Source organism: Diadema antillarum, unplaced genomic scaffold, assembly GCF_040938485.1.
Source record: "Diadema antillarum isolate AM-2024a unplaced genomic scaffold, OU_Dant_1.0 scf00000108, whole genome shotgun sequence".
NCBI classification, from domain to species: Eukaryota; Metazoa; Echinodermata; class Echinoidea; order Diadematoida; family Diadematidae; genus Diadema; species Diadema antillarum.
Genome location: NW_027270997.1, coordinates 131,944 through 152,841, shown reverse-complemented (window position 1 = coordinate 152,841; position 20,898 = coordinate 131,944). Strand labels below are relative to the sequence as shown.

The 20,898-nt window shown below is 38.0% G+C and overlaps 1 protein-coding gene across 1 annotated transcript in view; it reads right to left on the bottom strand.

Annotated features, from left to right (window-relative positions):
- Positions 1-1,494: 1,494 nt before the first annotated feature.
- LOC139719256 (synaptic vesicular amine transporter-like) overlaps positions 1,495-20,898 on the bottom strand; it is a 32,175-nt gene continuing 12,771 nt past the window's right edge. Inside the window, exons 5-15 of the mRNA XM_071630682.1 lie at positions 18,804-18,887; positions 13,078-13,173; positions 12,120-12,209; positions 10,998-11,099; positions 9,646-9,741; positions 8,498-8,576; positions 7,772-7,823; positions 6,540-6,603; positions 6,017-6,136; positions 5,165-5,210; positions 1,495-4,211 (exon numbers count right to left, since the gene is read on the bottom strand). Coding sequence (XP_071486783.1) covers positions 4,055-4,211; positions 5,165-5,210; positions 6,017-6,136; positions 6,540-6,603; positions 7,772-7,823; positions 8,498-8,576; positions 9,646-9,741; positions 10,998-11,099; positions 12,120-12,209; positions 13,078-13,173; positions 18,804-18,887 — 986 coding nt within the window. The 3' untranslated portion in view covers positions 1,495-4,054. The remainder of the gene's footprint in view (positions 4,212-5,164; positions 5,211-6,016; positions 6,137-6,539; positions 6,604-7,771; positions 7,824-8,497; positions 8,577-9,645; positions 9,742-10,997; positions 11,100-12,119; positions 12,210-13,077; positions 13,174-18,803; positions 18,888-20,898) is intronic.

The following is a 20,898-nucleotide window of genomic DNA, read 5'->3' as shown; positions in this document are numbered from 1 at the left end:
TTGAGTTTTTCGTTTTTACGGCTTTTCCCTTTGCTTGCGAAGTTAAAATGAGCTGAATTCTCACAACTTATACCATTATCACAAACAACATGATTACTGCCATGTTATCAACATCAGAAGTCGCCATTATCGTTATCAGCCATCAAGTCGGGTATAACCGTTTTCACGCCATTTAATAGAGGGCCTTGAAGTAATTCTCATTACCATCGAAATACGACACATTTTTTGTATAGGCCTATCTGTATTAATTCAGAAGTAGTTATCACATTTAGAGTATGACAGTGGTCCAAAATAGCTCCGCACTTTCCCATAGCAAAACGAGTGAGAATGTCATTGAGAGTAAAGTATCATCCTGTGAATGACGTGATCGTTTGATTTCGTATCATAGCAAAACTTTCTCTAGCCACCACACAGTGATGTTGAGCTACGTGACTGCAGTGGTATTCTCATTTTACATCAATTTTCAGTAGTATGCTAGTCTGAACGTTTTCCTTTCTCTTAGCGGTTTCTATCACGAAGTGTTTGACAAATGTATCATGATTTAGGCCTATGTGATACTCTCATAAGCAGATGGTTAAAGAACGGAAATGACCATTGGGAGTTGGAGAGTGAAGGAGAGATAGAGCGCGCGAGAGAGGGAGGGAGTCGATATCTAATATTGCGACAGAAGATCATCTAATTTCCTTCCATTGGTACACACTATAATGGACGGTAGTGCAATTGAATCCGCACTTAAATTTGGTAAATTGCACTCGCGGGGCAATTAACCTTCACCGCAGCAACGCAACCGTCATTGCACTGTATATTATTGCCAAAACAAAACAGTTTGTTCCATGCCCGTTACTGCTCGATCAGTCTCGAGTAACGTTGACGATGCTTCCTCCGCTGTGGACAAACAAATTCACGAACCATTTCCCTCGCATTAGTTGACTCTCCTCCTCCTCATACCCCCCCCCCCCCCCCCCCATCGATCGATTCACTTGTACTAGAGTCGGATGAAGTAATCGATAGAGGACATGGAAGCGACCAATGAGAACACACTTACGATCTACCGTAGATCGCAATGATTAAATCCAGCTATCGGTCGCACAGTGGGAATGCGACAGGTGGTTTTGTTGATGCTATATGAATTATCAAATTATTATATTTGTAAAGTGTATCATAGCCACAGAGACCAATTTTAGCTATGCAAGTGAGTATTGAAATTGTCTGAGAATACATTATGTGTGTGCGTGTGTCTTTATGCATTGACGCCAAAGTAGAGAGAATGAATTGTGAATATGAATTTCAACGTATTTTTTTTCCAAATGTGTAGAAATGAAGAGCGATGGATAGATAGTTTAACTTTAATGTTTTCATCAACATTCATTTAATTTCACACATTCACATGAGACAGATACTAATTTGATCTTTAACACATATCACTTTTTTTCAGCGACACATTATCTTATCTACATTACAGCAAAATGTGTTTTGCATCATGTTGTACCACGTACTTCTAAAGCCATTATGTTACGGATATCATGCAACATGTGAAGTCCTTAAGCAAATGAAGGCAAGAAGACTTATCGTTCACGCCTGAGGCTCATCCGCAGCTTGAACACAAATTCATGGGTTACATCTTCACATGGCTCGCATTCTTTGTGGACGAAATGTATTATGTTCTCTCAAGCTGTTGCAAAAAAAAGGAAGAAAAAAGATCGTCAAAACTTGTGTTGTCAAAATGACAGACATAATGAATTATGTGTTCCTTATCATTATGGCTGGCAGTTGATTGCATGTGCGGCGTGTTACAAAGAGCATAACGTGAGCGACAAATTATTTTCTCCTGTAACCATAGCAACGTCGTTTTCCTCATCCCGCCATTGTGATTCGGAATACGTAACAAGCTCATATCTATAAGTAATAAAGCGCGCCAGTGAGCTCGCTGTAATTACAGATTGCACTGTGCCGAGTTTAACTGGCTTGCTCTCGTATTTAGTGTATTTATGAGAACATCACCACCCATATTTTTTTTTACGCTCACGTGATCTGAAACTCTAATACACATTAATCATCGTCTCGGCTCCACCACAACTATAAAATGAAAATGTCCTTACGTCTATTTGTACATTTGTTGCTCCATTTTTCCTTGTAATTATATCGATGTACATTCATAGTCCTTTCCACATTTTGATGTGATATATACTTTGATAAAATAACAATGATGGATAAATTGCGTCCCAGTTCGTGTTTATTTCAGTCATGTCTGTGAAATAGGACGAGCACTCCAGGGTCTCGACAAGAAAAAAAAAGTGTATTTCAAATGAGTGTTTGATTGTAGAAAGTGCTTGGACTGCTGTGTTGGTGTACGTTTGTGTGTTTCTGTGCGTGTATGTGTGTGTGTGTGTGTGTGTGTGTGACTGTATGTGTGTGTGTGAGTGTGTGTGTGTGCGCGTGCGTGTATGTGTATGAGTGTGTGTTTGTGTGTTTGTGTGCTTGTGCGTTTGTTTGTTTGTGTGTGTGTGTGTGTGTGTGTGCGTGCGTGTCTGTGTATGCGTGTGATAAATGCGGCCTCGGATGAAGAGAGAGGGAGCAAGAGAAAGAGAGAGAGAGAGGGGGGGAGAGAGAGAAAGACCAATTTCCCCCATACAGGACCTTTATTAAATACTCTCACACTCTAACAATACTAGCATTATATTTACTTGTCTTTTTAGGGGGATCATCGACAGTACTGTGGCCCGTTTCATAAAACTTGTCATCAGTGACAAGTTGTCATAGATGTGACAAGCTACTGAAATCCTTGCATTTGATTGGCTGAGAGCAAATTTGTCATGGAAATGTGGCAGTTGTCACTGATGACAAAATTTATGAAACGGGCCCCAGGTATGTTGTGTAGCGTACTACAAGACACGTCTGCGGGCGTAAGCAATACTGTATAGCACTGAATAATTTTCCAGTATAACGAAATTAGGATACCGATTACTTTCTCACATTGTCAAACAATTTTACATAATCATCAGGCATAAATTGAAATGTCGACATTTTCATATCCGGACCACATTTCTTTTTTTTTCTTTTTTTCAATATCTCCCACTTAATTGATTTACGCTTATCTAATGAGGGTTACTGAACAGCTGATATATCATAATATTTTTGTGGAGTTATTGCGATGCCTATGCACTGTTTCGAGGCATAAAAATGCAAGACCATTTTGGACGTGTCTTTGGGATTTTTTTTCTCTCTCTCAATACCTCTTCCTCTCTCCCTCTCCCTCTCCCCCTTCTCTCTCTTTCTCTTTTTCTCCCTAATACTCACACACACGCGCGCGCGTGCGCACACACTCACGCACACACACACATGCACACACACCGTCCCGTCATCATACACTTAACAATTAACTAACATACATTAGAAGCCGTATCCGACAACAGACTGTTCTGCACAAGTTACATTAATAAGCCTCAAAGAAGATCACTTTAATTGTAGACCCCTTTAGTCACAGACATTGGCCAAGTCCTTTTAAAGCAAGCAACGCTAGGAATGAAGCACATACGACTTTCATCAAATATCAACTTTCCCCGTCAATGCCCGTCGTCAATATTAGTCGACAAGGAGCAAGAAGCTGCTATAGATAGCTATCAGTTAACTGGACTTTGCTGGTGTCACGCACAATGCATGTCAACTGTGGGGCGTTGTCCTAGCTCCAATGGCATAAATTATTTAGGAGCTTTAGATCTCGCGTCGTCTGAGTTTTCACGGTTGGTTCTGGACCATTTTAGCGTCCGCTCAAATTCACAACGCTACTTGATGCAAATCATGATGATCATGATGGGGGTGCCAATTTACTTTGTATAGGCCGCGTCCTCGCGTAATCTATTGCTACTGGTACTTTGCAACACAACGCGGGGAAAAAGGGGAACGGTCAACGCAATCGTCGTCTAAACGCCCGCGTCGCAAATCTAAAGCTCCCCATTGGTGTGCAGCTCGCTTTGCTTTTCCTGCAAGGGTTGGCCAATTTCTGCGTAAAGAGGGCTCTCTTCTTCTACAGCCTCGAGAGTCACTTAATCAGTGCTTAATGCTGGAGAACCACAGCTTTCGTCTCGGGGGAGTGCGGGGGAAGGAGCACCGTGCGTTCCGTGCCTTCTTGACCATGTTTACTGGGAACCCGTTTGAGATACAAGCAGAATGGTGCATACACGGCCGCCATGATTGCCATGGTTCGCATAGTCCTGCAGGGAATTAAGACAAAGAAACAAAACCATTCAGAAGAAAATAACATACGCGGAAAGTAACATTTCAATCAAGACCTCTCATATTCTCCCCCAAATATTGTGCAAAGACAGCACCAAATATTCCACAAATTCCACAAATTAAACAATTCTGAATTGTCACATTCAATACATTTACAATCAGTATGTGGATCAATTTTTCCTCTTATTTCTTCAGTTTTCTCGTATGTTAGTTTGAGATTGCATTTTACTTCTGAATCAAGCAACCCGGAAATGCTGTGAAGAGTTAAATGGTAAAACGTAATTCGGAGAGCAAGATAGCAGTACAATACAAAGTTCAAAAGTTCAAAGTTCATACTTTCTTTTTATCTTTTTAAACAGAATGAACAAAGCAATTATTGAACTTGGACATGCATTTGAATAATACACAGGAAGCCATTATAACAGCATGTTCATGTATATCGTCTGTATAGCAAATTATGATCAATGCAAGAAGAGACATACACACTCATATATTCTGCGATAAACATGAAAATGGATGGCACCATTGCCCTTCAACGCAACGATTATGTAGTATATTTTCATCTCAGTTTTCAGCCTTCACATTGCCGTAATAAATTTTGATGAATGTGTTTATAATACCAATAGATGCATGGTGGAATTAATAAGCTATATTCTTTTTGATTTGAGATAATGACTATATTTGATGAGAATTTCGTTAATGCTTTGACGTATTTCATTTTTCTTCTGTCATCATTATTTCTTATGTCAATTTATATGATTGGGCGCGTATGTGTGTGTGTGAGTGTGTGAGTGTGAAATTGTGTGTATTCATGACTCTGTATACCGATAGATGTTTTATAAATGGATGGATAGGTGGATGGATTTATGGATGGATATAATGATGATGTCATGAATATCCTTGATGCCATTTATGTCACCCACACACTTACCAAGGAAACCCGATGGAGTTTACCAACACTCCGCTTAGAGTCGGTCCTGGAATGAAAAAAGCACAGTGAAGGCTGAAAATGGTCACAACGGAGAATAATAGTGATTCTTTTATTTTTCCTATACACGTGTACGGATTTTCGAATTTCCAAGGTTGTAGCCTTGCTAATATTATGTATTACAAAATATGATTTCCCCTCTATAGCTGCTTAGCCTTTTTGTTTGACAGATATCTGACCTTCTCCTCTTCCCTTTCCTCTTCCTCCCCCTTCTCTCTCTCTCTCTCTCTCTCTCTCTCTATCTCTCTCTATCTCTTCTTATTTATCTATCTATATATCTATCTTTCAATTAATACCTATCTAGTACCTATATATTTGTATGTCTATCTGTCTGTCTGCAAATCTATCTATCTGTCTGTCTATCTATCTATCCATCTATCTATCTATCTATCTATCTATCCATATTTCTGTCTCCTCATCATTTGTGGTATCTGCGTAACTATATACCTATCTCGCTATCTTTATATCTCTTCAGCAATCGTTCTTAAGCCATCCTTCAGCATTCATGTGGAGGATCTTTTTATCAGTCTATCCACTCAACATCTTTCTATCCCCCCCCCCCCATCTTCCCCATCTTTTTCTCGTTATGCATTGTTATACATCTTATCTACTTAGGTATACGTCTATTAAACTCTGTTATTTTTCTGGCCGTCTGTCAAAATCTCATCTGTCTCTGACCATCTGTCAGTTTTATATGCAATTATTCATCTATCAGTCTCTCTATTTTCCAAGATATATCTTTGTATATTCATCTCTCATAATGTATCTCAGTCCACGGCCCTGGGTATAACTCACCGACTGCAAAGCCGACGCAGAAGGCGAACGTGGAGATTGCGGCTGCGGCCCCGTACGCACCATTATGCCGAACATCCGCCACCAAGTTTAGAGAGGCGGTCATCGTACTGTCTATAGCACCTAATAGATTATTTTGAGAAAAAAAAAAGAATATGATATATTAAGTCTCGAACCACTCATCTCCTAACTTCGAATTGAGCACACAGCGGATATATGTAAACAGTGGATATTTTTCATAAAATCAAACATTCAGACTCATCTGACTTGACCCTCTGGGTGTCACATTAGTGTCCTGTCCATAAGCATTGTGTATGAAATTTGGGCACATTTGATTCATTGGCATAGAGAGGGTTAAAGGAGAAGTGTGGTACAAATCATTTAACCATATACAGGTGCATTTACTTTTTATAAAATGCAATCTCGTAGTGTGTGTTTATTTGCGTAGGTCTGACGGTCGCTTCGTAGTGAGCGGAAACGTGAAAAAGTTTCTGAAACCACCAAAACTAACGACTTCTACACTCACCAAAAGAAAACCCGATCATGAACATCGCTGGAATAAGATGCACCACCTCCCTCGCTAATGGAACCTTCCAACAAAGGCAGAATTATAAACAAAGAGTGTGAATACATAGCTTTCATACAGTGAGAAATATCGAGCTGCGCCATAGACTCACGATCTGGATATTTTTACTTCTAATGAAGCAAACCGTCTACAACGGATATGTAATAATTACGATATTGATGGCGTCATAAATATTTCAGGGAGCCATCTCAGCTGTTAAAGCGTTCTTTATCCTGTATTTGTAATTAGCTAAACAATGCTGATTTTGATCTCATATTATTGTACTTTTGCACTTGTTTTATGCTTTCATAACAAATGGGAATGAGTGATGATACAAAGAATGGTTCTTCATAATCGTAAAAGCGTAAATCAACAAATTTATCAGACACGTATCATTTCATAATTATTTTGTAAAATAATGTGAGGTCGAATAACCGCATTTGAACAAATTAAAAAAAATGCAGGAGACCTCAACTATCTATAGTTTGATCTTGATGAAGGCTTCAATGACAGAAATGAAATACTGTGTGGGCGTCTTACCACAGAGACAGGTGAAAAGAGAGGGGAATATACATATACAATGTATCTGACTCAAGGGTGCGGACGTAAGTGTAGTGCATTTATGCAACATGTAGCTGGTTATTTATGTTGGCTGTGTGTCTGTGTGTATGTGCATATAATATTATCGTTCTTTTAGATTTTCCAACTGGGTCAGACGGAACAATATGGTACTAGGCGAGCTCCGTGGTAAAGAGCATGTTTGGCATTCTGTGAGGCTCACATAGCAGGTCAAAGACAGTATAGTCGTCACTTTGACCTTCGAATCCTCTTATCAGCTTTTTTGATGAACAAGAGATCGGACGCTTTTAAACTTAATGTTTTAGGAAAACGGGTAGTATCAAAGATAGGAACATCTCACCCATCTCGTTTCTCGCCTAAGCCGCTTCGCGTTTCAAACAATAAACATTTTACTGCAAAGCAGCCTTTTAGAACCTTCGCACGAATAACACCCACGGCGCCGAATGCTACCAAGTTTCTAGTGGCAGAGGAACAAAACGAAACCTTCCTCTGCCATGAAACTGTTCTTATATTGTATATCAGCCAGCGATCAACTGGCCTTGCAGCAAAGGGTAGATGTCCATGCCAAACAGAGGGAGAGAAGGGTTTGTATATCAATTTGTCGTGAGCATTACCGTTGCTATGCTTGCAGCCAGGAGGAGCAGAGATACAAAGGCACAGATCCACCTGTAAAGGTGATAGGGTCACAAGAAATATTCTATTTTAACTGTTGTCACTACAAAGTGGTATAAATTGATAATATTTCAAGTTAGAATTAACTTCTGTATTTTATTTTTAAAAAAGCGATGATACCGAAAAAGACGAAAATATATGAAGAGGGCTTTTGGACACGCAGTAACGAAAACCGACGTGGAACAGAAAAAAAAAATCATAAACTACCAATTATGCAGGTAATAAGGCAAGATAGGGAATTTGATAGACACACCAATATTATTATATGTCAATTCTTCAGCCCTTTTCGCTTTTTATCCAGTACCCTCCCACACTCCATTTAAGTTATCATAATTTCTCAACATAAGTTTTGTGGATTACGTGATGTGCTATTTGCAAATTTTACATTATACATTATCGCCTAGGACACCAGACATCACGCACGAGACATCAGACTATTTATGGATTGTACGTTGTTATGCTACTTGGAGATGAAACTTAAAACCATTCCCACTATTACGACATTGATGGTTACATTCCTGTACGCTTTTCATCTATCTCTATTCATCTAAAAAAAATACAATCATGAACGCACCTTAAATCATGAAAAAAAGGCTCAAAAATCAAGCTCAACATAGCTAGATGAGTGATAGACAGGGGGGGGGGGGGGGGTATTTGGGGCCACCCACCTGCCGAGTCTCTGGCCATAGTAACCCAGCGCCGCGCTGGATATAATCTGCATAATACTGGACGGTAAGAAGATCACTCCTATATGGAAAAATCAGGGTCGAATACGAAAGAAATGTTGAATATAATGTCAGTATTCTTGCAAACAGCGAAAGAGTATTTGTATACCATAGTTTGCTCCATCTTATCTTATCTAATTTTATCTTATCTTACCTTTCATGTATATATATATATATATAATATATATATATATATATATATATATATATATATATACATATATATATGTATATATATATATATATACATACATATATATATGTATATATATATATATATATAGAGAGAGAGAGAGAGAGAGAGAGAGAGAGATAGGTATATATATATTTACATTTATGAATTGTTTGCCTTTATTTAACTCTTTTAGATTTATTGTGCTTAAAAGTATGATATTCTGTTTTGCTTTTATCCTGTTTGAATTGAATTCTATCATATTTTATTCTATTCTATTCTAGTCCAATTTAGCGTTTTATACTACTATTATGTTATACAATTTCAGTTGATTAGTTAATCCTAACATGCATATTAGGTTTACATTGTAAGTTCAAACGAGTGAGGCGACATTGTTAAATAATGTACAATCTTGTCTGAATTGCTTTACTAAAAAAAAAACGTCGAAAATGAAAGCAATCCAAATTATTTTGATACAGCATTTAATTTTTGTACATTTGCAATGAGTTTTACTGCAAATTCTTCACAAAATGCTTCCTTTTCATAAAGCACATGGCTAATCATGAATTTTATTATCATTTTCAAGGACTCCTAGTGATTTCTGCTCATTTCTTATCATGTAAAATTGATTTGAAACAAGATGTGATCAAGTCATTGAAAGTTCAGTGTCCTAAAGACTTACGTTTCATGGTAAAAATCGTTTGAATTTGAGGCGAAAAGTGTGCATTTATCACAACAACAAATGGTTACATAAGCAGTCAAACATTAAAAAAGAAATGAAATCCGTAATAGCAGAGACAAAGAGCTTTGCATACAGTAGCGTTATCAAGATAATGTAGAATATGCAAGATATGAAAGATTATTGAGAGTATTATCATCGTAGCATGCCGGGGAGTCTAGCTTTCTCCTTTCAACTCACCGAGTTGCCAGTCCTGAGCGTCCGTCGTCTTCAGCAACCAGAGTGGTAGTGACGATTGCAACAGCGCCACCACCGCCCCAGCGACGGCAATGGCACCTGCATGCAGAGGAAAGAGATGGAGAGAGGAAAAAAAAAATAGAAAGGGGAAGAGATAAAGAAAGAATGATCGATAGATTGATAGATAGATAGAAATGAAGAAGGAAGGAAAGAAAGAAAGTAAGGGAGAAAAAAAGAAAAAGTTATGCATCATGTAACATGGGGAGGGAAAAAGTAAAGGTGATACCAAAGACCTGCGTGCAAAGTACGGAAGTCTCATATACGTGCTAAAGTGCCAATGAGCAGGAAAAGAAAGACAGAACTAACCCCACGAGGCCATGAGCAATCTTCTACTTACACAACAAATTGCCTCCCGGTATAGATCTTACGTTTTGTGGAGACCTCGCAGAAGTAGAAGAGTGGTTCTGGTTTCTGTTTGTCCCACCATCTTATAATTATACTCATAGATCACTCTGTATTGATTTGCTAATTCTTCCACTAAGACACCCACGGTAATTTTTTATCTTTAAAGGCATAATTCACCATTTGCAGATGAAACAAAAACTCAGCATTAGTGCCTTGACATAGTTCTAGAATGTGAGTTAGGGGCCCAGAAAACCACTGTAAAAATTTGAATCCGTATAATCGATGTTAAGTATTGTTAAATACACAAAATGTGAACAATAGTTATGATAAAAATGTTTCCAGACTAAACCGTCTACAGTTCTGGTTTGTTAATAAAAATACTGGTATCTCCTAATATATATGAGGCTTTATTGCGAACATTTCATATGGCAGGATGTTTTGTGATACAATAGACCTACTCATATGCATCAAATGTGATATCTTGAACATTTTTAAAATCACTGTTCCAAAAGGTAAACAAGACCTTTAATTTATAACGTTGGTCTCAATGTTTTAGGAGAAGAACTCGATAGAGAGTATGCTATTTTGCTGAGTTTTGTTTTTTTTTAAAGAAAAGAGCCATTGCGTAAATCTGATATTGTGTCTCCCTAATTCAGTTCTATTTCATAATTGATATACATAGAATCCTAAGTACAGCCGTATATCTTGATAAACGCATTCATGTTGTTCGCATATCCAAATCTAGTTCTATTTCATAAATTGATAAACATAGAATGATAATTGCATCCCGCGTGTTATGATAAACCGTGCATGTCATTCAGATTTCCTCGTGATTACCTTCACATTATAGCCGCCGACAACTTCGCGCGCACTTGTTGATATTGCGAACCATGCTTCAAATCTCAACGTTTAACATCATTAGGATTACAAGTCCATCAACATCATCTTACCTGCCGACGTCATGATGAGCGGGTCTTTGACGAGCTGGTAGACGGGCGCTGGGTCGGGACTGTCGTTGCGAGCTTTGGGCGATATGCAGAGAACTTCCAGTACTGTGTATAAGTCGACATGTGTATAAGTGTCATGAAATATCGGTATATACCAGGCGCGTACAAAATGAAATTGCGTAGAAATGGCTTACATGAAAGACCTATATTCGCGGATGTCGTGTCATCAAACAAAATGTTTGAGACCTGGTTTTGTGTATAGGGGCTTTCCTCGTGGTTGCATTGATGCTCAGAAATACTGCAAAATTCAAAAGCAATAATTACACTCGGCTATTGCAACTATCATAGTAAGTAATCTATAAGGCTGACATCTATCCGGTTTCGTTAGCTAGTAAAATGCATTTCGAACATTCCTCTAGGTTTCGCAGTTTCTCTTTCAGATGGTATTGGATGATTATGATAAGAAAAAAACTAATGCAACTTTAACATTTTTCTCCGAGGACGTTGTGCCCTTTAGACAACTGTTTTTTGTTGACATAGGTTTTTGTTTAATTTTGTTCTGTTCTGTTTTTGAATACGGGCAATTGATAATGTATTATTTCCTTAAGTTTATTTCCAACGCAGTTGTTTGGAAAGCTCTCTGAAAACTCTTTGAAAACTTACTATCATAATCGTTATCATGATTGTCATTTGTCTTATTATCATTATCATTACTTTCATCATCATTGATCTCACTTTAACTATCATTGTTGTAATGATAATGATGAACCTATTTACACAGGTCAGCAAGCTCAATGTTGCTGCCACTGTTCCCAAAAGAGGGCCATAAGTTAACATCAAAACATTTTTGGACACCGGTTTTATAATCTGGGCCAGAAGGAGCATCCTGGAAAACAGTATCTTGTCCACAGATGCACGCACCGTGCGGGATTCAAATATTATATAGATGATTAATTGTACGTGTGCACCATAAAGCTCCATAAGCAGTACCACTCTTTACAAGACCAAGGTCATCTAAGGAGTACTAGCATCTGTTTTGTTTGTTTGTTTGTTTGTTTGTTTGTTTGTTTGTTTGTTTGTTTGTTTGTTTTTGTGCTTAGTTGGTGATTTTCTTTTGATGCTCACCTGCTAGCAAAGAGGCAAATCCCGCTAGAATAAGAAAGGGCGTAGCCTGGCCCAGGAAAGAGTAGGTCACCGAGCCAAACGGAGGTCCGGCTGCACGGTACGGTGGAAGGGAAGAACAAAAGTAGTCCACTCTAGTGCTGGTTCCACGATGAGAACGGTTATTCAAGTTTTATCGTCACAGGCGAATTAATAACGTTACAAATGTGCCTAAGACCATGTGCCTATCGTTCCTAAAATGACTGCTGAGATGACAGGGGATAAATTAGTGGACATACAGTGAAGAAGAGAGGGGCATTCTTTTGCTACGAAATCAGTTCCGAAAGGAATGATAACGCTAGTATAACAGCAAAAGAATACGCCCCCCCCCCATTTCAACTTCCCACTTATCTACTACATTCTCTACAGTACTCTAGCTCTCTTCTCCTCTTCCTCTCGTTGGTTTTAAAACACTGAGCCAGTTTACAGCAAAAGAATACTCATTTTTTTTCAACAATAAACTTATCTATTCTCTTTAAGCTCTCACCTCTTCTCTGTTACTATCTATACTATTACACTTACCATGAACAGTTTCACAAATCACACTTCCGTTAACATTCATCATTATTTTCAATTTTGAAACACAAATTGCCATAACTTCTTTATACCTGCAAGTCTTCTCAAAAGCGAACCAATCATTACATCTCACATTAAAAAACCCACCAAAAACACATTCTTTTGGTGTTAGAATTCCCTTTAATCTAATACTAGTACATGTAATCTTCACACGTTGGAGAATGGTCATCCTATCTTATATATAGAGAGAGTGACTTCCCGATCCTCAATGAGAGGATAATCCTATATGTATACTTGCACACGTCATCAGCTTATCTCAACATTATCTGACCCATGTAATCCTTTCCGAACATAATGACTCACGAAATAAACCCAACCCCATTAACACGCCCCCATCTAAACATACCCAGAGATCCGAAGGCAAAGGCGCTGATCGCCACTCCCAGGGCAAACCCTCTCTTCTCTTCATCATCGGCATAGCTGTACGCCAGCACACCCAGACCTATAGAGAGAGAAGGAATAGAAAGAGAGAGGCATATCATGAGAGAGAATGTGTATGTGTTTCTGTGAGGGAGAGATATAGAGACAGAAAGAGAGGTAGAGGCGAAGACAGGTATAGTTTTATAGAGAAATATGAAGGCAGAGAAACATATATAAAATATGAGAAATGATGTGCTTTACTGAGGGGGAAATATATAGACAGAAAGACCAGGTAGTGAGGTAGAGAGAAAAAAAAATAGAGAGATATTAAGGTAGAGAAATAATGTTTCGGTGTGAGAGGGAAATATATACGGAGAGAAAGAGAGGTAGAGAAAGAGACAGGTAGAGAGATATGAAGGCAGAGAAAAGATGTAATATGAGAGAATGTGTTTGGGTGTGTGAGAGGGAGAGGTATATATAGAGGAAGAGAGGTAGAGAAGGAGACATTTAGAAAGAGAGAGAGAAGGAGGTATAGATACAGAGAAATTATATTGGGATATAATGATATTATGTGAGGGAGAGATACAAAAAGGAGGAAGATAGAGACAAGAAGTAATATGAGAATATGTGTGTGTTCGTGCGTTTGAGAGAGGGTTATAAAGAAAGAGAAAAGATATGAGACAAAATGTGTGTGTGTGTGCGTGTGTATGAGCGCGTGTGCGTGTGTGTGTAGACGAAAAAGAATCTACCAAAAAAACTACAATTTAACACAGCTTTTGCTCACGAGAATGGCGAAAGGAAGAGATATCAGAAAGTCTTTTTATGAAGTTACATTTCTTATGAAATGTACAAGATATTGAAGCTTACAAAAAAAAAAATCTTTTACATTTGTTAGTCAGCGAAGGGTTGTGATTGTTATTATATTATTGTTGTTATTGCTGTTGTTGTTGTTTTGTTGTTGTTTAAATTTCCGAGTGATTTTTTTTTCCACAAAGCAAGACTAGGTTTGATTCGCCTCCAGTAGAGCCAAGGGCAGCTGCTTTGTACGCCATTACGTCATTAGGGAGAACAAAGTACTATCATTTTATGATGCACTGAAATAATAATTTTACACCTCTGTTAGTTTAGATGACATAGACAAGAGGGGTGTTATATATATATATATATATATATATATATATAAGTTAACGAATCAGTAGAAGAAGAACGCCGTAAAAAAAAATAATAAATCCTAGATCTTGAAGATCTTAAGAACGGAGCATAGCTCTCAAATACTGAAAGGCAAGGTCACACTCTTCATCAGTGCCCATGGTGTGACAAAAGATCTTAATCAAACCCGTTTCTGAAACAGACATGAAAACACGTCTGATCATGGGCATGATCAGACGTGATCAGACGTGATCAGACGTGATCAGACGTGATCAGACGTGTTTTCATGTCTGTTTCAGAAACGGGTTTGATTAAGATCTTTTGTCACACCATGGGCACTGATGAAGAGTGTGACCTTGCCTTTCAGTATTTGAGAGCTATGCTCCGTTCTTAAGATCTTCAAGATCTAGGATTTATTATTTTTTTTTTACGGCGTTCTTCTTCTACTGATTCGTTAACTTATTATCATCAAGATGCCGAGCAGACCAATTTTCTTATTACGTTTCTGTACTGTATATATATATATATATATATATATATATCATTTGTGTGTGTGTGTGTGTTTCGTCGCCATATTCATTTGTAGAAACAGCTTCGGCATGCTTGAAAGCTTTTGAAAATTATGTATTGATGAGGAAAAACAATACTGTATATTCTCTCCAATAAATCATGATACCTAACAAGTACTTGATATTTAAGGGTGAAGACACCCCAATTTGTCATCGACCGATTAAGAAAGGCACTTAAACGTTTTGGTGATGACGCGAATGGGCATAAAATCTGGAACACGAGAATCGTTTGAAATCTGTCAAAGGATGAGGGCACGCTACTTTCTGGCCATTACTGACAAACATTCAATTCAGCGTAGCTTAACCATGACGGCAAATGCAATATCACACCCGGCGGTACCATTTGAAATCAATTAACGTCGCTGGAGTCCAACAGTTAGCGGGCAAAAGACGAATGACATCGGGGTCTCGAATTGTAAAAGTGCACGGCGACCGAATTCAAGAAGCCCTACGAGTTAACGACCCATAAACGCGTATATTGATTCTTCGCTACTCACTAACAGGGTGCAATTACATCGTAAACTCGAAGAAGTATCATCAATTCATGGAGCTGCTACCATGATCAATTCGAAAAAGGTGTGAAATGTGAAGAAGGTGAGACGCCTTTATAGCGATTGATACACGCCACTGAATCTATTCATTATGTAAGAAGACAAGCTATAAATGCACGTGGGTCGTAAGCACATCCTCTATAATAACCAAGGCTATACCAAGGAGGTGGCTAGTATACTGAATACAAGGCTCTCCTCGTATACCTTGAGAATTAGACTGAATAAGACTCAATGGTGTGTTTTTTTAATGAACAATTCAAATATTTTTATGTATGATGTTTGTATAATTAATGATTATTTTGATTTCTATATTGATCTTGATTTGAATAGAAGATAATATTGAATATCATTATTGTTATAACAAGACGATATAACCCCTCCCCCCTCCCTCTTTTCTATCGTGTTTTTTTTTCTCTCTCTTCTTTTTCTTCTTCTTCTTCTTCTGGTCCCCATGGAAGACCAGTGACTCTACAACAGTGTCGCTGAATATGGGTTTTCCATCCGTTTTCCTCTATCTCATTTACTTACTTTGTCTTTGTTATCATTGTTTAGGTTCTCTGTTTGTAAACTTATACTCTTATTGTTTAATGATATCATTTTTGTATATGTTTGTATAACATTGCATTTCTGTAAACTCTGTATATTTGCAAAGTTATTTCATTTGTATGCCTTTTTATGACGGGAATAAAACCAATCCAAACCAAACCAACCTTCTTCATCTATAGTGAGCAATCCGATAGAAGACTTGCGAACGTCAGAGAATTTCATTTCAATGATTTTTTTCCACAGAACATAACATGATACACGAAGATTACACATGATCTTGAGTACGCAATAGTTGACTTTGCGATGAAAATTAGCAGTAGAAAAAATCAAAAGCATGTACATGTATATATACAGTAGTTTCAAACCTAAGTCGTTAATTATCCATGTTCTGAAGGGGGAAAAAGAAATGAGGGGTCCACCAAAAAGCAAAGCTTGTACACTGTGGACAACTCGTACAATCGGCGCAAAAAAAAACCCCTTACAAATGGATAATATAAAGTAATTCAAAACAGACAGAACAGAAAAGACAAACATAAATAAAAGCACAAATAAACATAAAAACAGGACACAAATACAAATTAGTACGACATAGAGTAGGAAAAAAAAAGAACATCGTATATAAGCATGATTCGGACAACAACTAAATTTTGAGATGGAAGAAAAAATATAACTCTATACCGTGTATCCACCACTACTATACCTACGACTATGCAATAACTGTTCATAGCAGTTTCAAGAGGAAACTAACGGCCTCTTTTTTCCCCTCATCCTACGAACCATATGAAAAATCTGGATATAGATTACTCAAAAGTGCCCAAGAGAGTAATTCATGGAAAAAGGCGTCTAAGCATAAGCTATATGTGATGCAAGTGGAAGTATTCTTGTCTAGAAATCGGACTGAAAGATAAATAACAAGAGAAAATGATGACCGATTTAGCTTTGAGGATTCTTTTAAAATATTACAACTGACTAATTCACCGAGGGCAAACATATGTTAAACAATGACATGTTTGGCATATTTCTTTATCACGTTGTCCGCCATGTGGCAGTGGTCTACCACGTGGTAACAATCCCATTATTATAAAATACGACGAGATCGATCGAAATATCGACACTCTGACACTATAGGCATGGTATATAGTGTACCTTTTCTTGATTCAACTATGCAAGTTCTATTGACGAATTTCCTCTCAGACATATACTAGTAATTATGCACATAAGTGTTACACATTCCGGAATATACTGTATAGGACAGTTCTAGGTGAGCTCGTTATAGTACCTCCTTAGTATATCTAAAGGCATCGAGACACAGGTTACATGAATACCTGTGCAAAAAAATAAGTGTAAATAGGTAATTAAAGAATCTGTCTGATGTGTACTTACATAATGAATATCACACAAATACATATTGTTGTTATGTACATGTATACAAAAACCACTGTGTATATATTCAAATGTTTACGTATCACATTAGCAACCACGGCTGCAACGCACTGTGTGTGAGGGGAAAGTGTGTATGTGCTCAAAGAAAGGAAAAAAGGAGAAGTATTTCTTAAGTGTATACAAACAGTTCTTTTGTAAATCCAGTCGCAAAGCGTAATGGGTGCGTCGTTAAGTCTCTCTTCCTCCCCCCCCCCCCCTCTTATTGATGTGCATTACAGAAAAGCTGACAAAACGCAATACTCTTGACATTGTCTGCTAGCATGAAAGGCAATCGTTTTCTGTTACAGTGGAATGAAACGTCACGCAGTGCATGCAATGGAGGGGAAAAAAACACATTTTCTTTGCATGTCACATCAAGAGGTTACAAGGCTCGAATCCCCTTTTCTCCTGCGACGCCAAATGGCAAGAACGGAATGGAGGTTTAAGCGTGTTGCTAATGCTCTATATGCTGACGATTTTTAGCGGCTCTGGAGGTTATTGAGTATTACAGTCACGTGATAATGGTAGCTGTATTAGAAAGAAATGATAGTGGTGGCGGTGGTTGAAATAGGTGATTGTGTAAGTGATGATGATTGTGGTGGTGTTAGGCCTTGTTAAGAGCTCGAGTGTCGTGGTAGTGGTGGTTGGTGATCGTAGAAGTGATGATGGTGGTAGCGGTTATGCAAGTGGTTGGTGACGTTGGTGGTGAAGGTGGTATAGTTGTTGGTTTGGTGGTAGCAATCATGGTGGCGATGGTAATGGAAATATGGATGATAGCATAGTAGAAAAAGATGTGGTGATTTTAGTGGTGATGCTATAGTGCTGGATAATAGTGGCTAACACTATTAGTGGCGGAAGAACTATTGGTGGTCTGAGACAGTGGTAGCACTAGTGATGTTCGTGGTGGTGTTAATGTGATGTTGGTTGTGGCGGGGACATCAGCAATGGTGCTGGTTGTGGTGTTGGCGCTTGTGGCGGTGTCACCTGTAATGGTTATGCGATGGTTGTATACAGATGGGAGGTGTTTGTTGGAATAATGATTGGGCGTGGCGGTGTGGTCAGAGGTGCAAGCAGCTACTATACATTGTGATGTACAACAGAAACAGGTGTTTCAGAATCAGGAATTGTAATACTGATCACTTTATGGCAGAGGTCACGGTAGATTTCAATGACGATTTACAGAATGGTGCGGATTGGAAGGAAAAATCAGTTGAAGTAATAATTTGAAAGGGAAAATTCCCTCAATCGATGAAGCCCAGGACTGCTAGAGGTTTATGTTTTCAATCGTTTAGGGAAACGATTACGATCAATGATAACACGCAGTCTCATATGGATGTATACTGATACATGCATGCATGCATGTATGTATGTATGTATGTATGTATGCATGTATAATGTATGCCTATAATTACATGCATTTATTATATAGTACATTACATGACGACAAGAGACATTAATCTAAATCTTTATCTGACCTGCAATTTCTATGGCGGTGGCTGCCACTCCGTGCAATAGACGGGCGATGAGAAACACGACGTATGACTGGCCAAAGGCGTATGCTGAAAGAACAACAGTAAACATTCAGATACATGCATTGTTATCATACATAATCATCATGTGAAGGCTGGTGGTTTGTGTAAAGGAATGGAGCTTTCTATGTTCCATTGCTTTATGTTCCTACATCCCTAAACGAATGAAGGAGAATTTGATATCCCCGCTATTTGGAATGTATATATTAAATTTTCAGCATGTTCGTGTCTCCAAAGAAATAAACCAAATCAAGATCCTTACATGCATACCATGCTTACTGTCTGGATAACGGTTATATATCATTATAATTTTTCTTATTATTTTTTTTTTTTTTACTGTCTGGTCACGATTGTTTTTTCGGAATTGACAGAGACTACGACATGGACGTAAGCGACTAACTTTGAGACCTATTCCCCGAGAAGCAGCGGTGAGGAATACGAGGCAACCATGAGACCGTTTTCTTAATGAGACATATCACTCAGTGATGTTAAAACCTCTGGAATTAATTGGTCCCGACGCAATTCTGTGATAGCGTTTACATTAGTTATGATAACCCTTGTCAGTTAATTTGTGTCTGATCTACCGGGTTAGGGAAACAGAAAACAAACAAAAAATAGATAAAAACGAACAAAAACTTCAACTTCCAACCAGAAAAAAACCCGATACTGTATGTACAATTTACTTATAATGTCAGTATAATAAAACATGATTGTTTGAATAGTAGTACATCATAATGCTCACGGCTGCATAATCAGACATTATCTATGGAAAAACGCCTGAATTATAACTCCTCCCACCACCATCCCCACTCCCATCCCCCCCCCCAAAAAAAAAAATGGCAAGAGCACTAATTGAACAGAGTATTTCGTGTACGCCCAATTAGGTGTCATGCTGTACGATATGCATACCATGTTTGTATGTTTCTGCGTGTACTATGAATATATGATATACATTTATACATTTTATATCCTGGCGTATGAATACATGTATTCATATACCAGTGCTCGGTATAGTGTGTGGACAAGTAACTGTCTTACGGTACGCAATTTCCATGTACACGTTTACATTTATTATTCATTACAAGATGAGTCAAGTCCATAGAATGTTACTTGCTGAAACAAATATTGGAGAGATTTTGGGGAGATGGTCACTTTTGCGGGGACCAAAATCATCAGAAATAACTAAACCCAAAAGTCAGCTGTAGTTACTAAACTACTCCAGTTAAAGACGAAGGGTAAAAAAAAAATGTAAGGCGATATAGGGACTCTGTGCTATGAGTGCACGCCAAATAATGTCTGTATTCAACCCCAACGCAATCTTATTAAGTTGGTCTGGTTTCTGTCTTTGTCCGTCTGTTTGTCCGTCTGCTTGTCTCTGTCTGTCTTTAGTACGTGGGCAGACATATGAGGTTACTCCTGTCAAGTGGATCCTTTGTGCCTATCACAACGACAAATATTGATCCGCTTTGGATGTTCAAATATTCGAAGACCAGAGCAAAGGGGAAGAAATCCCGATGCGATTTGTCTTTCAGCCTGATATTGCAGCGAGCTTGAGATTTCTTGGGTAGTTTTTATTACCCCACGACAAAGACTCCAATATCCATCCAGGATTTGAATGTTAACTCTTTCAGTACCATCGGCAACATAGGCCTATTCATATACAAAGTCAGCAGGACTTATAAGACTCGTGGTCCCAAGTTGGTTTCCAAGACTTCTTCCTCTTTTTTTTCCCTCTCCTATAGTATTTATAATGCTTTAATTAATTTTTCTATTGATGTTATTATTCCAGAGGGGCCCACATTCTACAAGCTCTGTCTTTTTAGTGGGTCTCTCCATTTTTCGCACTTTAAGCAAAGTTATACATGTACTATATTTCGATCACTTCTGTTTTTTTTTATTACAATGTATAATTACTATGTGGTCCTCCTCAATTGTTTTATATTCTTTTCGATACATAATGTTCTGTTTACCTTATTCTCTGTTGTCAAAAGAAGTGTAACTTATATGTTTTGTCGAAAAATGAAATAAACTTTGAATTGAA